The sequence below is a fragment of the Brassica rapa genome, chromosome A03, assembly GCF_000309985.2.
Source record: "Brassica rapa cultivar Chiifu-401-42 chromosome A03, CAAS_Brap_v3.01, whole genome shotgun sequence".
Classification (NCBI taxonomy): domain Eukaryota; kingdom Viridiplantae; phylum Streptophyta; class Magnoliopsida; order Brassicales; family Brassicaceae; genus Brassica; species Brassica rapa.
The window spans coordinates 7810981-7827204 of NC_024797.2; the positions used below are offsets into that span (position 1 = coordinate 7810981).

At 37.7% G+C, this 16224-nt stretch overlaps 4 protein-coding genes across 4 annotated transcripts; 3 read left to right on the forward strand and 1 right to left on the reverse strand.

Annotated features, from left to right (window-relative positions):
* Nucleotides 1-170: 170 nt before the first annotated feature.
* Nucleotides 171-2304, reverse strand: LOC103857390 (INO80 complex subunit D). Its single transcript, XM_009134558.2, has 3 exons — nucleotides 1466-2304; nucleotides 550-873; nucleotides 171-471 (listed from the first exon to the last, which is right to left on the reverse strand). The coding sequence occupies exons 1-2, from the start codon at nucleotides 2059-2061 to the stop codon at nucleotides 609-611; spliced, it is 861 nt and encodes a 286-aa protein (XP_009132806.1). The 5' UTR covers nucleotides 2062-2304; the 3' UTR covers nucleotides 171-471; nucleotides 550-608.
* A 1057-nt stretch (nucleotides 2305-3361) lies between these two features.
* On the forward strand, nucleotides 3362-5180 carry LOC103857391 (E3 ubiquitin-protein ligase SINA-like 2). Its single transcript, XM_009134559.3, has 2 exons — nucleotides 3362-3815; nucleotides 4204-5180. The coding sequence occupies exons 1-2, from the start codon at nucleotides 3582-3584 to the stop codon at nucleotides 4882-4884; spliced, it is 915 nt and encodes a 304-aa protein (XP_009132807.1). The 5' UTR covers nucleotides 3362-3581; the 3' UTR covers nucleotides 4885-5180.
* Nucleotides 5181-6333: 1153 nt separating this feature from the next.
* On the forward strand, nucleotides 6334-8194 carry LOC103857392 (40S ribosomal protein S3-2). Its single transcript, XM_009134560.3, has 6 exons — nucleotides 6334-6588; nucleotides 6671-6818; nucleotides 6897-7068; nucleotides 7435-7489; nucleotides 7583-7714; nucleotides 7801-8194. The coding sequence occupies exons 1-6, from the start codon at nucleotides 6559-6561 to the stop codon at nucleotides 8011-8013; spliced, it is 750 nt and encodes a 249-aa protein (XP_009132808.2). The 5' UTR covers nucleotides 6334-6558; the 3' UTR covers nucleotides 8014-8194.
* A 247-nt stretch (nucleotides 8195-8441) lies between these two features.
* LOC103857393 (importin beta-like SAD2) lies at nucleotides 8442-16146 on the forward strand. Its single transcript, XM_009134561.3, has 21 exons — nucleotides 8442-8797; nucleotides 9007-9236; nucleotides 9585-9734; nucleotides 10024-10186; nucleotides 10640-10824; nucleotides 10909-11082; nucleotides 11378-11523; nucleotides 11604-11727; nucleotides 11799-11979; nucleotides 12279-12438; nucleotides 12549-12590; nucleotides 12680-12798; nucleotides 12887-13085; nucleotides 13366-13497; nucleotides 13580-13683; nucleotides 14047-14226; nucleotides 14523-14662; nucleotides 14754-14893; nucleotides 14976-15124; nucleotides 15214-15337; nucleotides 15450-16146. Exons 1-21 carry the CDS (start codon nucleotides 8705-8707, stop codon nucleotides 15623-15625), a joined length of 3111 nt encoding a protein of 1036 aa, XP_009132809.2. The 5' UTR covers nucleotides 8442-8704; the 3' UTR covers nucleotides 15626-16146.
* The last annotated feature ends 78 nt before the right edge of the window (nucleotides 16147-16224 follow it).

Consider the following 16224-nt stretch of genomic DNA (forward strand, 5'->3'; position numbering starts at 1 on the left):
TCTCAGACTATTCTTACACTCCAACAAAACCTGTCGTGTCTTAGACTCTTAATAGCTCAGTAGCGATAAAGAACGAATTCTAAGTTCTAGAGTTACTTAAAAATGTTTCAGATTCGAATTTGCATTCTTTCAAGATTCAAACGCATAACATCCCTTTTAAGACGCGTGCATGAATGGCAAAAAAAAGCTTTTAAGCAACCAGACACCTTACCACCACTCATAATTCAGGAATCCAAGTCAATTTGTATCTTTAGATTTCTCCTGACAAGCCCAAATTAAGGTCTCAAAAAAGAAAGGATTTCTAACTTAACTAAACTTTTGTGTGTCTATTATCAGGCTTGACCGGCAGGCAGCGGAGGGGTTGTTTCCATGCTTTGTTTAAGAGATTGCTTCAGGTGCAGCTAATCTCCATTCAACAATAGACAGGTGACTACTAGCTCATGTACAGTGGGGAGGTGTGTAACGACATGCCTGCAAAGTTAAAGCAACCAAACTATACTTCGCTGTACCTTTCTCACTTAGAATGATAGAGTAGGTTAAGTTCCTCACCTTTCACTTCTGGATGACTTAGAGCAACAACTTTCTTTTGGGAACACCAACGCCTTGGCTCAGCTTATATTTTCTTCTTTGACTTCACTTTTAAGCTTACCCTCAATCCGTGGATTCTTTCTTTTAGCTTGAATATGATGCACAAACGCAGCTACTATGACATGCAGCTTTGGGGGAGTTTTGCTTGCTGAAGAAACACTGTGACCAGCATCCTTCAAAGCTTTAGCAACTAGCTTTTGCGATTTTTGGAAGTGCACATTACACAGTGCAGGTACAGTCGACGCAAGTGTAGGTTTTCCACAGAGTAATGGGCCCGCAGGAGCTCTGAATGTGACAACACAAAAGAAAACGCAGTGTTACATGAGAACTTCTAAAACAATCATAATATGCTACTCAAGAACCAGCAAACATATATAAAATAAGGGCTGTAAGAAACTGAATCTGATAATGATAGTCAATCTGGAACCTGGTTGATGTTTTACTACTATCATATCACAGTATAACTATTCATTGAAATAACGCAGTACACCGGTCATGGTCAAACAAACAAGGCAAGTACCGAATCTATGAATGGTTGCCGACAATCACTATCTCGGTGTCCGAAGCTAACAATTCTACCAATCCCTTTGAAACAGTTTCTTGGTTCATTACAAGACCAAAACTGCAAGCTAGTTCCATTTCATCATCATCATTACAACACGTTAACCCAATTATAACATGTAATTAACACGATTTGTAGCACCTATTGTTTTCAAACGCAAAAAAAAAAAAGCAAACTTTTTTTTATAACAAGTCTACCAATCCCTTTTGAAACAGTTTCTTGGTTCATTACAAGAACAAAACTGTAAGCTAATAAAGACAATTTGTAGCACCTATTGTTTTCAAACGCAAGAAAAAAGAAAAAAAAAAAGCTAACCTTTTGATGACGTTTGTGCAACCAGTGTAGAGCTTCTGCTTGCTATCCTTGAGAATATGAAGCTGACAGTACTTGGTGAGAGGCATGGCTTTCGCTTTGCATCCATACATACAGCTCCCACTGTTACTATTCGCATACTCATCAACCTTAACGCCGTCATTGTTAGCTCCGTTATCTCCACTACCTTCAACGGCGTCGCCACTTTCTCCTCCGCCATCCACCCTCCGCCTCTTACTCGGCTGATTCTGCTCGTCCTTGAAAGGGCTAACGCCGTATCTCCAGTAGTACTCCCTGTGCTGCGCCTTGAGATCCTCCATCAACGCCCAGTAATGGTCCCTGTAGCACTTGGCGAGCTGCTTGAGGTTGTGCGATCTGCGCCGGAGAAGCTCCGGGCGCGTGAGGTGAGTGGAGCGCGAGAGGAGTTGGTCCTCCGGTGACATCGTGATCGGTGAATTTGATGTGGAAGGTGAGGCGTTTGAGTTAGGGTTAGGGTTGGGGATCCGAATTTGGGGCTCTGCTGAGGTGGAGGCGGCGAGGGAAGAAGGAGGAGGCCGTGGGGGTTTCATGGAGAAAGGGTTCTTGGAAGCTGAGGCCATTGTCGTCCTTGTCGCTGGAGATTGAGACCAGAGTCGAGATGAAAGATTACTACTTTGGAAATAGGATTTCTATTTAATTTCTTGACTTTTTGAGTTTTCTCCAAACGACCCCTAAATAATTTAGTTTTACCAAATTTACCTAATGTATATATTTTTTAACACAACATCAACTTCCATTAACCAACTTGTTCTCTCCATACAACATTTTATCATACTCTACTTGAATTTTTAACCATTTTGGCACTACAAATACAGCTTAAAGACACTAGACACAAATATGATGGTTGTCTTTGCTATCATGTCAGCTGACTTATTACCTCTTCTAGGATAATACTTCACTTAGTTTTACCTATATAATAAGTTGAAATTTATTCAAATATATTTCTCTGAAATAACAATTTTTAATTATTTGGTAAAATTAAAAAAAAATTGTTATTTTTCTTTATTTATAAAGGAAAAAATAATAATCTCTATTTTAATAGAAAAAATAAAAATGGTTAGAGTAAATTTACTTTTAAAATATCATTATGGAGACAAACACATGGAAGGGGTTACAAATGTTCAAAATCAATTAAACAGTGTAATTTGAATAAAATTATACACATTTTCTAAAATTTAATGTTCTGAATTTTTCTTATATAGATTGTAACTTTAAAATGTAGCAGATTATCTGATATTATATCGTAATATTAAAATTTAGCAGATTATTTAAAATCTGTTTCACTTACCTCTGGTTGTAATTAGACTTTGGAAAACTAATGAAAATTTCTCTAATAAAAAACACATCTCAGAGACAAATTTATTTTTAAAACTTTATTTCTACATGTATTATACTATATATACATTCACATATTGCAGCATGAGATAAATAGTCGGGGAACCTCTAATACCATGTGTATACATTTCACTAAAACAGTTTACTCATGCTGTCATGCAAAACATCTATTGTCGGCAAGCTAATGGATATGTATGTGGATAAAAAGGTTACTCTAAAATAAAATTAACAGTGCTCGAAAAGTGTCTACTTCAGTTAATAAATGTATGTAACTTTTTGTGTATAACGTATATGCACTCCAATTTTCCTTAATTTTATTTTCAGGAAAAAAATGTTGGAAAATTGTTTTTTAGACAAAAAAATAGTAAATATGTTTCATTAGACTAATCTCATATATTTTATGTTTTATTAGGTTATTTTTTTTAAAATGACAATAACGCCCTTTAATTTCAATCATAAATTCAAAATTACAGTTAACAAAACATTTGCTAAATATTATAATATAATAAATAACTAAAGTAATTAAAATAAAAAACATTAAAAATCCTCAAATCAAAAAAGAAAACTAAACCTACACTTTATGTCCCAAAAATGTTTTCCTACCAAAAAAAAATGTCCCAAAAATGTTTTAAAGAAACGTAGAATCTTAAAATATGAGATAGCCATTCACTTCTACCGAGATCCGACCATAAATAAAAGAGCATAAAGGAGTTAGATTTTCAACATATTGGGCATTTCGATATCCATGGTGACAGATACGAACGCCGAGCAAGTCCTCGCCGGAGAAGCGTCGAGTAGCCATCTGAAAAGGCAACGACTTTCCTCCCTTGTCGAAGAAGAAGCAGAAGGCGGCGAGAATGTTGGAGAAGTAACGGGTGACGAGGTTACAACAACGGAGGTACGATCAGGGATGTTGTTGGATCTGGATCTTCTGGACTGTCCTGTTTGTTGCCACGCACTGACAAATCCTATCTTTCAGGTCTTGTTTCTTCTTACCTCTTCATTCCTCCTTGTCTGTAAATGAAGCATCTTTCATTACAGAACATCACTGAAATGTACATACTATGTTTATCCTTCCTTGTCTGCTTCTTTCTTACTAGTTAATTAAAAATTACATGATTTTTTTGTTAATCGAACAAAAGTAAACATCTTTCATTACAGAACATCACTGAATATGTACATGTGATGTTTATCTTTAAAATGCATGATTTTGCTTTAGGAGGATGTTAATCAGATTAAAGGAAGCATCTTTCGTTACAGAACATCACTCAATATGTACATGATGCATATAGATCACTTTTTCAAGACTCGTTACAACTTTGATAATTGATAATATCTCTTTTTTTTTTTTTTTTTTTCAATCTCAGTGTGATAATGGACATATAGCTTGCTCTGCTTGCTGTATCAACATGAGGAACAAATGCCCTTCCTGCACTTTGCCTATTGGTATCCACCGATGCAGAATAATGGAGAGAGTTGTGGAAGCAATCATGGTCCCATGCCCTAACGCAAAACGTGGCTGCACCGACAAGTTCTCTTATGGCAAAGAGTTGGCCCATGAGAAGGAATGCAGTTTCGCTCTATGCTACTGTCCTGCATCAGACTGCAACTACGCTGGTCTGTGCAAGGATCTCTACCGTCACTACCATGCTAACCACACTGGCTATTGTGAAAGTTTCACGTGTGGCTTTAACGCGGACGCATGGATGCACATCAGTGATAAGATTTTGGTTCTTCAGGAAGGTAGAGGAGGTCCATTGGTTGCAGTTCAGTGTTTCGAGGAGGAACATGGAGTGTATGTGACTGTGAACTGTATAGCATCTTGCGCTCCTGGAGTTTCAGAGTTCTCCTATCAACTCTCTTACTCGCACGGAGATAAATCCATGTCGTTTGGATTGGGTGAGATGAATAGGATTCAGAAAGTGAGCTTCCAAACTCCTGAGAAGGACTTCATGCTCGTTCCTCACTATTTCTTGAACGGGCGGGAAAGTTTGAAGATGAAAATTTGCATCCGCAGGCGAGGAGAAGAACAAGAAAAGAAAACATGATAGGGGAGGCTGAAGTTGTTGACAAAGCTAGCTAGTAGTAGTATTTGTGTTTATCATCTAAATATTTGCTTCACTGTTGGACTTTCGGTGGGAGTTTAGCTATTTTGGACCCAGTTTTAGTTTCATTGGTATTTAGCCAGTTTCTGTCGCTAGAGGAAGGCTAACTCCAAGTATCAAGACTGAAGTTGTTGACAAAGTTAATAGTAGTTGTTGTGTTTACTATCTAAATAACTGCTTCACTCTAAGACTGTTCTGAACTTGGCTATTTTGGACTCTGTTTTAGTTTCTTTGGTCTATCTGTGGTCTTTAGCCAGTTTCTTGTCCGTTTCGCCCTGAGCAGAATGGTGAGAACATCAACTTTGGAAAGGAGAAAACAAAAGTAATCTGAAAGAACAATCCAAGAAAAGCATAAGGCCGTGAACAAAAGATATCTTGGGCCTGTGCTGGTACAACTAGCTAATTGGAATAATGTTGAGTAGGAAAATTTCATAAAATACTCAAATTAAATTTCGTTAAGCTCCTTCAAACATTAACTTTTTATCATCTAGATTAATATTTCAATTAATTATTTTGTTCATGTTAATACACTAACCTTTAAATTATGCTTTTTTAATGTTTAGCCTATGTTTGTTTTAATAAAAAAAATATTGATAATTTCAAACAAAATTGAGAAAATTGAAAAATAAATCTTATAATTTATAATCTGTTTTAAAATTGAAAATATCATTATATTTGATGCTTTTAATATAGCATACTTTACCATTTAGTCAAATCTGTTAAATAGAACATTTGATTTATGTACCAGTACGTTTGGATATAACTGGTAGGCTTACCGTGTAATCATAACTCTTTTTTTTTCTGCGACATTTTAAAACAAAACATACTATATTATACAATAGGTAGAACAATACATAATAACCAATTTTATGCCATTAATATATTATAATAGTTTAGTACTTTAGCAAATAGCAATATTAACTGTTACATATTATACTATAACTCTATTTTACTTAAATAGTATAATTCATACATCATCTTTTACATTTGTTCTTTTATTTCTGTCAAGGCGACGAAAACTGACACTTATTTTTTTATCCAACAATGTACCTACAACTACACATTAACAGACCAAATTAATTGCAGAGGATGAGAGGACCATATTGGCAATCGAGACCATCCTTTATCTTCTTCATCATCGGATCTGATTGCGAGATATTCTCCGCACACCGACTATCACCGTTCGCCCTCAAAACCAATTGTAATCCTTTCCAAAAATTACATTCAACGAAATATTTATATATTATTAACGCACCAGTATATAGAAAAAAATAAATCCGGACAAAGTGAACAAGTTGTGAAATCTAATTACGTCAACTTCAATTTTATATTCTCAATTTACTTATAAAATTGGTCATTTGGCAAATTATCTCTCAACTTTAATTTCTTTTGAGTTTTACTAATTCTTTCTACTTCTTCAGAACTTCAGATAAAACCCATTAAAGTGAGAAAAGAAAAAGCCCAGTAAAAGCCCAGACCAATAATCTCGAGTTTCTAACCCTAGATATAAATACAAACATCCACTAGTGATTAGTTCACAGCGCTTCACCTATCTTCTCGAGATTATTTCAGCAAATTTAGGGTTTCAGTGATCCGCAGCTGCTGCACACATCAAACATGGCGACTCAGATTAGCAAGAAGAGAAAGGTGAGCTTGTAAACTTCTTCTTTTCATTCAATAGATCCCTTTCGCTGCATCGTACGCTGAACTGATTCCTAGAGTTCTGTAGTTTGTAGCTGACGGTGTGTTCTACGCCGAGCTGAACGAGGTTCTAACCAGAGAGCTTGCGGAAGATGGTTACTCTGGTGTGGAGGTTAGGGTTACTCCGATGAGGACTGAGATTATCATCAGAGCCACACGTACCCAAAATGTTCTCGGTATGTGTTGAAGCTAACCTTCCTTTTAAATCGAAAGCTTCGGACTTTATGTTAATTGTGTTCGTTTGCGTATTATAGGTGAGAAGGGAAGGAGGATTAGAGAGTTGACATCTCTTGTGCAGAAGAGATTCAGATTCCCTCAAGACAGTGTTGAGCTTTACGCTGAGAAGGTTGCCAACAGAGGTCTCTGCGCCATTGCTCAGGCTGAGTCTCTCCGTTACAAGCTCCTCGGTGGGCTTGCTGTTCGCAGGTTCGACATCTATGCTATACATTTCTATGTTTTTTTTCCACCACTACTGCATTATTATTTGGTTGGTGTATGTGTTAGCTTGTCACTCATATAATAAAGTCACATCACATAATAGATAGGATTGAAGTTTTTTTTAACTTTTGGCATTAAGAATAGGGACGTGCATCCTCATGAAAGCTTATTCATAGAAGTCCTATTTTCCATGGATACTGTATGGAAAGTCACACTCTTTAATTGGGTTGTATTGTCAGTTCATAAGGTTTGAGCTATGTCTTGGCTGGTTGATTTGTGATTTACCTGTCTCTTGTGCTCTCATTTCTAATCAACAGCCGGTTGTTAATATTGCAATTATGTTGTGTTGTGTAGGGCTTGCTATGGTGTCTTGAGATTCGTCATGGAGAGTGGTGCTAAGGGTTGTGAGGTGAGTTCAAATTTCAGTATTCTCTATTTGTTTTATTTATTTTTTCTCCACAATAAATCTCTTACAGAGTTCATTTCAAATGCTTACTATCAGGTTATTGTGAGTGGAAAACTTCGTGCAGCACGTGCCAAGTCCATGAAATTCAAGGACGGTTACATGGTTTCCTCTGGTCAACCAACCAAGGATTACATCGACTCTGCAGTGAGACATGTTCTGCTTAGACAGGTTACTTTCTTGGTTTCACCTTATTGTTTCAGTAAACCGCGAAACAGTGTCTGATTCTAGTCTCCTGTTAAACTCCAAATGTGCAGGGTGTACTTGGAATCAAGGTGAAGGTCATGCTTGACTGGGACCCTAAGGGAATAAATGGACCCAAGACACCATTGCCTGATGTTGTCATCATCCATGCTCCCAAGGAGGAAGATGTCAACTCTGCACCTGCTCAGGTTGCTGCTCCGGCTGCTCTTTTACCGGAAGCTCCCCTCACAGCTGTAGACTACCCTGAGATGATCCCAGTCGCCTAGAAGAAACCCTTTGGTTACTCCTACCATGGGATACTTCTCTTTTTGTTATAACTTTTCTGTCTCTGGATAATCACTAGTTGTTTTTCCTATATCCTCGAAGTAGACAAGTTTTTTCTCATGTTGTTTCCAAACTTATGCCGAGTGTTTTTGAGATTGAATGCATTTATTTAGTTCTATGAAAGGTTGGTCTTAATAAGAACAAGAATGAGTAGTACAACATAATATAATGGATGACCCTGGTAAATTGTAAATACACGCCCATTAGTCATAAAGAAAACTAAAATTCAGAACGCTACTTTTTTCCATGATATACTTTTTTGATGAAGCCAAGTGTAGCACTGAGCCGTAGCCATTTTTTAGTCGATCCTGGGCCGGTTTGGCGGGCCAACGAACTTTGCAGAAGAATGCAATTCATCTCCTGCGTTTACTAGACAACTCTAGGGATTTAAAAATTCCATAATTCCTCTAGCTCTATTTGTCCACTCTCGACTCTCGCCAACTATCATCTTCTTCTTCTTCTTCCTCCGCCATTTTTGTCTCTTTAAAACGATATCATGCTCCACTGAGCCTCTCCCTACGAGCTCTCTTACTAGTTCTTTTAAACGGCAAATTCAAATCCAATCCACCACTTCCTCTGATCATCCCTTCCTCCTCTTTCTGTCTACTGTCCCGATTCCCAAACTCCCCGACGATGGATCCACCTAGTCTCGCTTTGATCCTCCGAGCCGCCGCACTCAGCCCTAACCCCGATGAACGCAAAGCTTCTGAGCGGAAACTCAATCAGGTCTTGAAATTCTCTTATACACTGTTGCTATATGCTTGTTCTCGACGTAGGCAGAAGATTGTTCAATGATGATGCCACTTCTTAACGATCGCTATTGCTTTGTTAGTCCTCTGTAGTTTGATTTCAAAGCTGTTACAGTTAGGACTTACTATTTCTAATAAGACTAAGTTCAATTTTGATTATTCAAAGATGATTCTCTGTGTATTCAGTTGCAGCACACGCCACGGCATTTGGTGAGACTGTTGCAGATAGCCGTGGATGGGAACTGCGATATGGCAGTGCGTCAGATTGCTAGTATTCAGTTCAAGAACTTCATTGCTAAGAACTGGTCACCTGAGGGTTCGAGTGCAGGAGAGCAGCAGAGGATATTGCAAAGCGACAAACAATTGGTGAGGGACAACATACTCGTCTATGTCACTCAAGTTCCAACCTTACTCAGGTACATTTGCTAGTTATCAATCATTTGGCTTATTTTTTTTATTGGCTCGTTTATTTGTTGTTTCTGGTAATTTGTATGCCTGACGTCTGTGTGATTTTGTGAAAAGATGACATAACTTGTCTCATAGATATACTTTAAGCTGATAGCAGACTCATATATGTATCATGCATCTGTATATGTGTATTTGCATTGTTCTTAGTCGCTACATGTCATGAAACAGTTGATGGTGGATGATATCTTGAGAAGTTGGCATTTAATTTCTATAAGCCTTTGATTAACAACCGGATTTTTTTTTTCTCAACGCCAATTATACTCGTCCTAATTTTCCCATCTAATTTCCTTATTCAGATCACAACTTGGAGAGTGCCTCAAGACTATTATACATGCTGACTACCCAGAACAATGGCCGCATCTTCTGGATTGGGTGAACTACAACTTGCAGAATCAACAAATCTACGGAGCTTTGTTCGTGTTGCGGATACTCTCTAGAAAATATGAGTAAGTTACATCACTTTCCATTCCATAATCTCATTCCCATGTGTATGATTCGAAAATTTGTTAGTAAAAATTTGGTAGTATTGTCTGCGATGGCAGTATCGCAAATTTGACTGTTTTAGTGTAGCACACCGAGTAAAAACCTTAGGTGGTAAGGGAAGCGCAATTGTATTGGAAAAGGAGTGTTAAGTGTTAAAAAGTGTAGAATACAATACAATGGTGTAAGAGAATCTCATTTTTTATGCATAAGTAACGCATCCACTTGATCCTGTGTCATAATTTTGTTTTCTAGGTTCAGGTCAGACGAAGAGATAACACCTGTTACCCGCATTGTGGAGGAGACGTTTCCTCTACTTTTGACTATTTTTAATGGCCTAATCCGGATAGAAAATCCATCACTGGAGATAGCAGAACTTATGAAGCTGATATGCAAAATATTTTGGTCATCCATATATGTAAGTCGCTAGTGAAATCAGTAAAGTGTGCTTCTCTCTTTGGAATATTACATATTGTTTTTCCTAATGTTAGTATGCATATACCCAAAAGCCAATTGAAACTAGTTTAAGTGTTTTGTGCAGTATTTATTTATCGAAGTGTAAGATGTGGGACAAGGACTCCTTGATAGGTGGTTACATCTCCACTTGTGATCACTGTCTCTGTTTTTCTAGTATTTGAGATTATCACTTGCATTGCATGGTGTCTTATCATGTTGGAAATTGGCAACTTAGCTAGTTGAACTCCGCTCTGGTTTAGCGAAACCCCAATTAATAAACCAAAGATTGGCATCATAGGCTTCCTAAAGCTATCCATGTTCTTGTTCTCTTTTCATGATGATTTATGATACCCTGATCTTCATTTTCTGTTACTTTCCAAAGGTATGATTCATTTCGTATTATCTTCTGTGGCAGCTGGAGCTCCCAAAGAAATTATATGATATAAACGTATTCAATGCTTGGATGATTCTCTTCTTAACTGTTTCGGAGCGTCCTGTTCCAGTTGAAGGCCAGCCTACGGATCCGGAACTTAGAAAATCTTGGGGCTGGTGGAAGGTCAAGAAGTGGACAGTGCAAATCTTAAACAGGCTTGACAGTCGGTATGTCTCTGAAGCTTATATGTTGTTGAACGAAAAGTACTCTTGGAAGGTCCATTGAAATTTTGTGAAAATTCGTTGTGACAGGTTTGGAGACCCAACACTTCAAACTCCAGAAAGCAAACCTTTTGCTCAAATATTTCAAAAGAGTTATGTAGGCAGAATTTTGGAAGGCCACCTGAATTTTCTCAATACAATTCGTGTTGGAGGCTATCTTCCTGATAGAATAACCAATCTTCTCCTTCAGTACTTAAGGAACAGGTTTGTGATACAGTTAGTCTCATTGGCATACTCGTATCCATTCAGTATGCCCACCTGGCTGACTTAAATTCTCATTTCCCTGTAGATTTGGTTTTTGGTCAGCGAATTTAAACTTACTGATTTAATCAGAACACTTTGAGATGTTTATATGTTTTTGTAATTTCACACTTTGAGATGTTTATCATGTATTAAATTGTACTCTTCCATAAAAACACTACTACTGTATTTTTGGCATGTGGCATTTCTCGTTGAAGGGAGTTCTTTATCCTTTGACACTAATTCATTGTATCTTCAGCATCTCGAAGAAAAGCACGTACGATTTGCTGCTGCCTCGGCTTGATGTTCTGCTTTTTGAGATTGTTTTCCCTCTAATGTGCTTTAATGACTCTGATCAAAAACTTTGGGAGGAAGACTCACATGAATATGTGAGGAAAGGTTACAGTAAGTATTAAAAAACAGTGATTTTCTTGAAAAGTTTTAAACATATCATATTTATTGATATCTGCTGTGCTGCATTGCAGATATAATTGAAGACTTGTACAGTCCGCGAACAGCTTCTATGGATTTTGTAAATGAGTTGGTTAAAAAACGTGGGAAAGAGAACCTTCCTAAATTTGTTCAGTTTGTTGTAGGGATCTTCAGGAGGTATTCCCTTTGAGCTCTTCTGCTTCGGTCATTTTCTTCCTGTTGTGAACTTGTTTTCCCACTGTTTGTAGTTATGACGAAGCTCCTGCTGAACATAAGCCTTATCGTCGAAAAGATGGCGCGATGCTTGCTGTCGGAGCTCTTTGTGATAAACTGAAGCAAACGGATCCCTATAAATCTGAGCTAGAGCATATGTTGGTGCAACATATTTTTCCTGAATTCAATAGTCCAGCTGGACATCTTAGAGCGAAGGTATTCATTGTTTTGGCTTCTTAAACTTTGTCATGGATGCCGCAGCAATCCATGCTTGCCATAGTAGGGGTTCTGTTATACTTCTCAATTTATTTGAGAACTCTCTGTATTATTTCTTCAAAGAACTGTTGAATGAGAGAAGAAATAAATAAAAAGGATAAATGATTGCGATATTTGGTCGACTTCTGCAAAGTTGTGGATATTTTAGGATGGACTTCCTATTTGATGTCCAGTATTAGATAGTATATTCTTTGGGAGTCCCTTGATCTTTTAACGATTGTTTTTTTTTTTTGATGTAGGCCGCATGGGTAGCTGGGCAATATGCACATATCAACTTCTCAGATCAGAACAACTTTCGTAAAGCATTGCACAGTGTTGTCTCGGGAATGCGCGATCCTGATCTCCCTGTCCGTGTTGATTCAGTCTTTGCATTACGTTCATTTGTTGAGGCGTGCAAGGGTATGTGATTTTCTCCTATGCATTTATATGTGTGATTCTGTTTGCATTTGTTTACCCGTGTGCGTTGTCTTCTTGAATGTGGCTGATTAAAGCTCTGGTCAAACTTGCAGATTTGAATGAGATACGTCCTATCCTCCCTCAGTTACTTGATGGTAGGTAACCCTTATTATAAAAACTAGATGGTCTGTATCGTCGGAGTAAACTAATGCCTTCAACTTAATGGTAATCTTGCTCCTATCAGAATTTTTCAAACTCATGAATGAGGTGGAGAACGAAGACCTTGTTTTTACGTTGGAGACCATTGTGGATAAGTTCGGTGAAGAGATGGCCCCTTATGCTTTTGGATTATGCCAAAATCTGGTAAGAAACCGAGCTCTCTCGTGTGTATAGTTGTTTTGAATAATTTAAACTTTGAGATGTATTTATTTCTGCCTCTCCTTTTACTCAGGCGGCCGCATTTTGGAGGTGCTTAAACACGTCAGAAGCCAGTGACGATTTGGATGATATGGGAGCTTTAGCTGCAGTTGGTTGTTTGCGTGCCATAAGTACAATCCTTGAATCTGTTAGCAGTCTTCCTCAGCTGTTTGTTGAAATAGAACCAACGATACTTCCGATAATGCAGAAAATGTTGACCAGTGATGGCCAAGGTAAACTGATGTATAAAAATTCTTAGTCCTTAGTTTTTGGACTCCAAGCATATTTAAGTTATGTTATGTCTAGATGATGGGTTTATGGACTGAATTTGTTAACCATTTTGATTCATTCCATTTGTATGCATTTTCAGATAGGGCATATAACCGTTATCCTTGTTTTTGCCAGCCTTTTGTTGTGTAGCGGCATCAGATCTGAAGATCATTCATTTCCTTTTCCAACTATATTAATATTGAAACTAAAGCATTTAAATTCTCATTCTATTTGCTTTGGCAGATGTATTTGAAGAAGTTTTGGAGATTGCATCATACATGACCTTTTATTCACCTAACATTTCCTTGGGAATATGGAGTCTCTGGCCATTAATCGTGGAAGCCTTGGTCGATTGGGCAATTGATTACTTTTCAAGTATGGCTTTTCTCATATGTGTTTTCTGTATAGTTTGTCAATGAGGAACTTCCATTCACTAAGTTATTCTTTGAAAATTTAGATATTTTGTTACCGATGGACAACTTTATATCAAGGGGAACTGCTCATTTCCTCACTTGCAAGGAGCCCGACTACCAGCAAAGCCTGTATAATGTTCTTTCAACTGTAAGTATATCTTCCAATTGTTGTAGTTCATGTACTGTATATGGTCTGTACTTGTTGTATTCTGAACTGTAAGGGTATAAAATTTTGTACGTATCATGAAGGATAGAATCTTCCTTTATTGTATAGCATAAATTGCAAGTTACCCATGCCTTCTGGCACAAAGATTTTTGGCCGCGAGTGTATTGGGTAACACTAAAAATATATTCATTTACCACTAAATTATAACAATTCTTGCTGCCGTAGTTGTACATAAATAAGCATTTCATAAGTTTCTTTACCCAAGCAAATCACTCATCAGTCTACATAACAATACCATTTGTTACCTTCGTAGCTAATTTATATCTCACGTTTCTGTTTCTACAGCTTATGACCGACAGAAACATAGAAGACAGTGAAATTCAATCTGCTCCAAAGCTTATTGAAGTTGTTTTCCAGAATTGCAAAGGGCATGTGGATCACTGGGTTGAACCATATCTGCGACTCACTATTGATCGGTTACAACGAGCAGAGACTTCGTACTTAAAATCTCTTCTTGTACAAGTGGTAAGAACTAATTTAAAATCTCTCTTACAAGTGGTAAGAACTAAGTGGAGAGTTCTTTTACTTGCTGTGGTTCCAACTTGCCAGTTTATTCTTTCAATGTCACTATTTGCCAGTTTATTCTTTCAATGTCACTATATGAATCAGGCGGGCTTGCATTGATTTTATTCAATTGCTGTGTTGATGATTACAGTGATGAATTGAACTGTCTTTGCATGAAACCACAATTATATCTGCTACATCTTAAATTTTGTTTTCTTGATCAGGATCTCAAAGAAAATCATGATGTCTATTTGCAGGTGGCAAATATGCTTTACTACAATCCAAGTTTGACGTTTGGTGTATTGCATAACACAGGGCTTGCTTCAATAGTGTTTGATATTTGGTTCCTGATGCTGCAACAAAAGAAAAAGAGTGGCCTGCCAGCAAATTTCAAACGGTAACTTCGATGCTATATAATATGTCTATCTTGTTCGTGGTAGCTTAAGTGTAATGGTTAACTGATGAAGTGGTTTCTCTAATTATACCAGGGAACATGATAAAAAGGTTTGCTGCTTGGGTTTGACTTCATTACTTGCTCTCCCGGGTGGTCAATTCCCCGACGAAGCTATGCAGCGTGTTTTCAGGGCAACACTTGATCTTCTAGTTGCATATAAGAATCAGCTAGCTGGTATGTTGTGCTCATCTTCCATTTTTCTCTCAACATGGTGTGGTAACGTTTACAATTACTCCCTTCCCCATATATCTCGCAGAAGCAGCAAAGGTGACAGAAGTAGATTATGAGGATGAGATGAATGGACTGGAGAGTAATGATGATGAGTCTGATGGGGAGATGGGGATGGATGATACCGAAGATGGAGATGAAGCAGAAAGCATGAAACTGCAAAAGTTGGCTGCACAGGTTTGTCAAGTGCTTGTACCGACTTACCTTTGCCAAAGATGTTTTTTGTTTTACTGAAATTGTCTCTTTGCCAATTCCCTTTTGGTTAGGCAAAGTCCTTCAGATATGTTGATGAAGATGATGATTCTGATGATGACTTCAGCGATGACGACGAGTTCCAGTCACCCATCGATGAGGTGGACGCCTTTGTATTCTTCGTCGACGCAATCAGAGGTACCGCTACATAAAATGCTCTAATCATCAATCCTAGAGCACATGATATTATAGGGAGCTTCATTTTCTCCAGTGTACATCTTGGTTAATTGCATCCTCGTCAATTAAACAGCTATGCAGGCATCAGATGCGCAGAGGTTTCAGAACCTTAACCAGTCACTGGACTTCACTTATCAGGCGATTGCAAACGGAATAGCACAACACGCAGAGGTTAGAAGAGTGGAGATCGAGAAGGAGAAGCAAAAGAAGGCAGCAGAAGCTGCTGTTGCTCCTGTTCGTGCTATATGATCTTAAAGCCTGGATAATCAAAGTGATAGTGTCCGATAAGCACCTTGAGATTCTCGTTCATAACATATATGCAGCACTGCTGTTTGCTTCCAGGTTATACAAACACAAAGAAGCATAGTTTTGTGGATTTTAGCAACAAGAAAAAGCCATCATCTCCAGAGCTTCGTGCAGACGTGTGGTTGCTGTCAGAAGGTTTGAATGTTTTGGTGAGGTTGATTGACCAAGGTGATTTCTGAAGAAAAGGTGTGAGGTCTAATTCGTCTTGCATGGTTCTGGTGTTGTGTCTGGATTGGTTATATTCATAAAGAAAAAGATTTTTTTTTGGGGGGAGGGGGGAGGGTGGGGATATTATGTACTCTTTAGTCGACTGCACACATTGGGTATTGTCTTTTTGGGATGTGTTACTTTTGTTAGGGAAGTTTCTATTGAATTTTCGTGATCTCAGATAGAGATCAGCAAGGTCTCTCATCAGGTTGTACGACCATTCTTTCATTAAGTGAAAAGTCACTATCGTTCAAAAATTTTTTTTATTGTATTCGAAATCCCAGTATATAATTTCGTTACATTATTAGAACTCAATTAACTACAGTTGATAAATT

Excerpts from the sequence above, each read along its gene's own strand:
- LOC103857390 (XM_009134558.2), bottom strand. The coding sequence starts at position 2,061 with ATGGCCTCAGCTTCCAAGAACCCTTTCTCCATGAAACCCCCACGGCCT. Across the intron at positions 874-1,465 it reads TGCACAAACGTCATCAAAAG|AGCTCCTGCGGGCCCATTAC; the intron begins GTTAGCTTTTTT and ends TGTCACATTCAG.
- LOC103857393 (XM_009134561.3), top strand. The coding sequence starts at position 8,705 with ATGGATCCACCTAGTCTCGCTTTGATCCTCCGAGCCGCCGCACTCAGC. Across the intron at positions 13,498-13,579 it reads GGCAATTGATTACTTTTCAA|ATATTTTGTTACCGATGGAC; the intron begins GTATGGCTTTTC and ends TTGAAAATTTAG. Across the intron at positions 15,125-15,213 it reads TGCAAAAGTTGGCTGCACAG|GCAAAGTCCTTCAGATATGT; the intron begins GTTTGTCAAGTG and ends CCTTTTGGTTAG.
- LOC103857392 (XM_009134560.3), top strand. The coding sequence starts at position 6,559 with ATGGCGACTCAGATTAGCAAGAAGAGAAAG. Across the intron at positions 6,819-6,896 it reads ACGTACCCAAAATGTTCTCG|GTGAGAAGGGAAGGAGGATT; the intron begins GTATGTGTTGAA and ends TGCGTATTATAG. Across the intron at positions 7,490-7,582 it reads GTGGTGCTAAGGGTTGTGAG|GTTATTGTGAGTGGAAAACT; the intron begins GTGAGTTCAAAT and ends GCTTACTATCAG.
- LOC103857391 (XM_009134559.3), top strand. The coding sequence starts at position 3,582 with ATGGTGACAGATACGAACGCCGAGCAAGTCCTCGCCGGAGAAGCGTCG. Across the intron at positions 3,816-4,203 it reads TGACAAATCCTATCTTTCAG|TGTGATAATGGACATATAGC; the intron begins GTCTTGTTTCTT and ends TTTCAATCTCAG.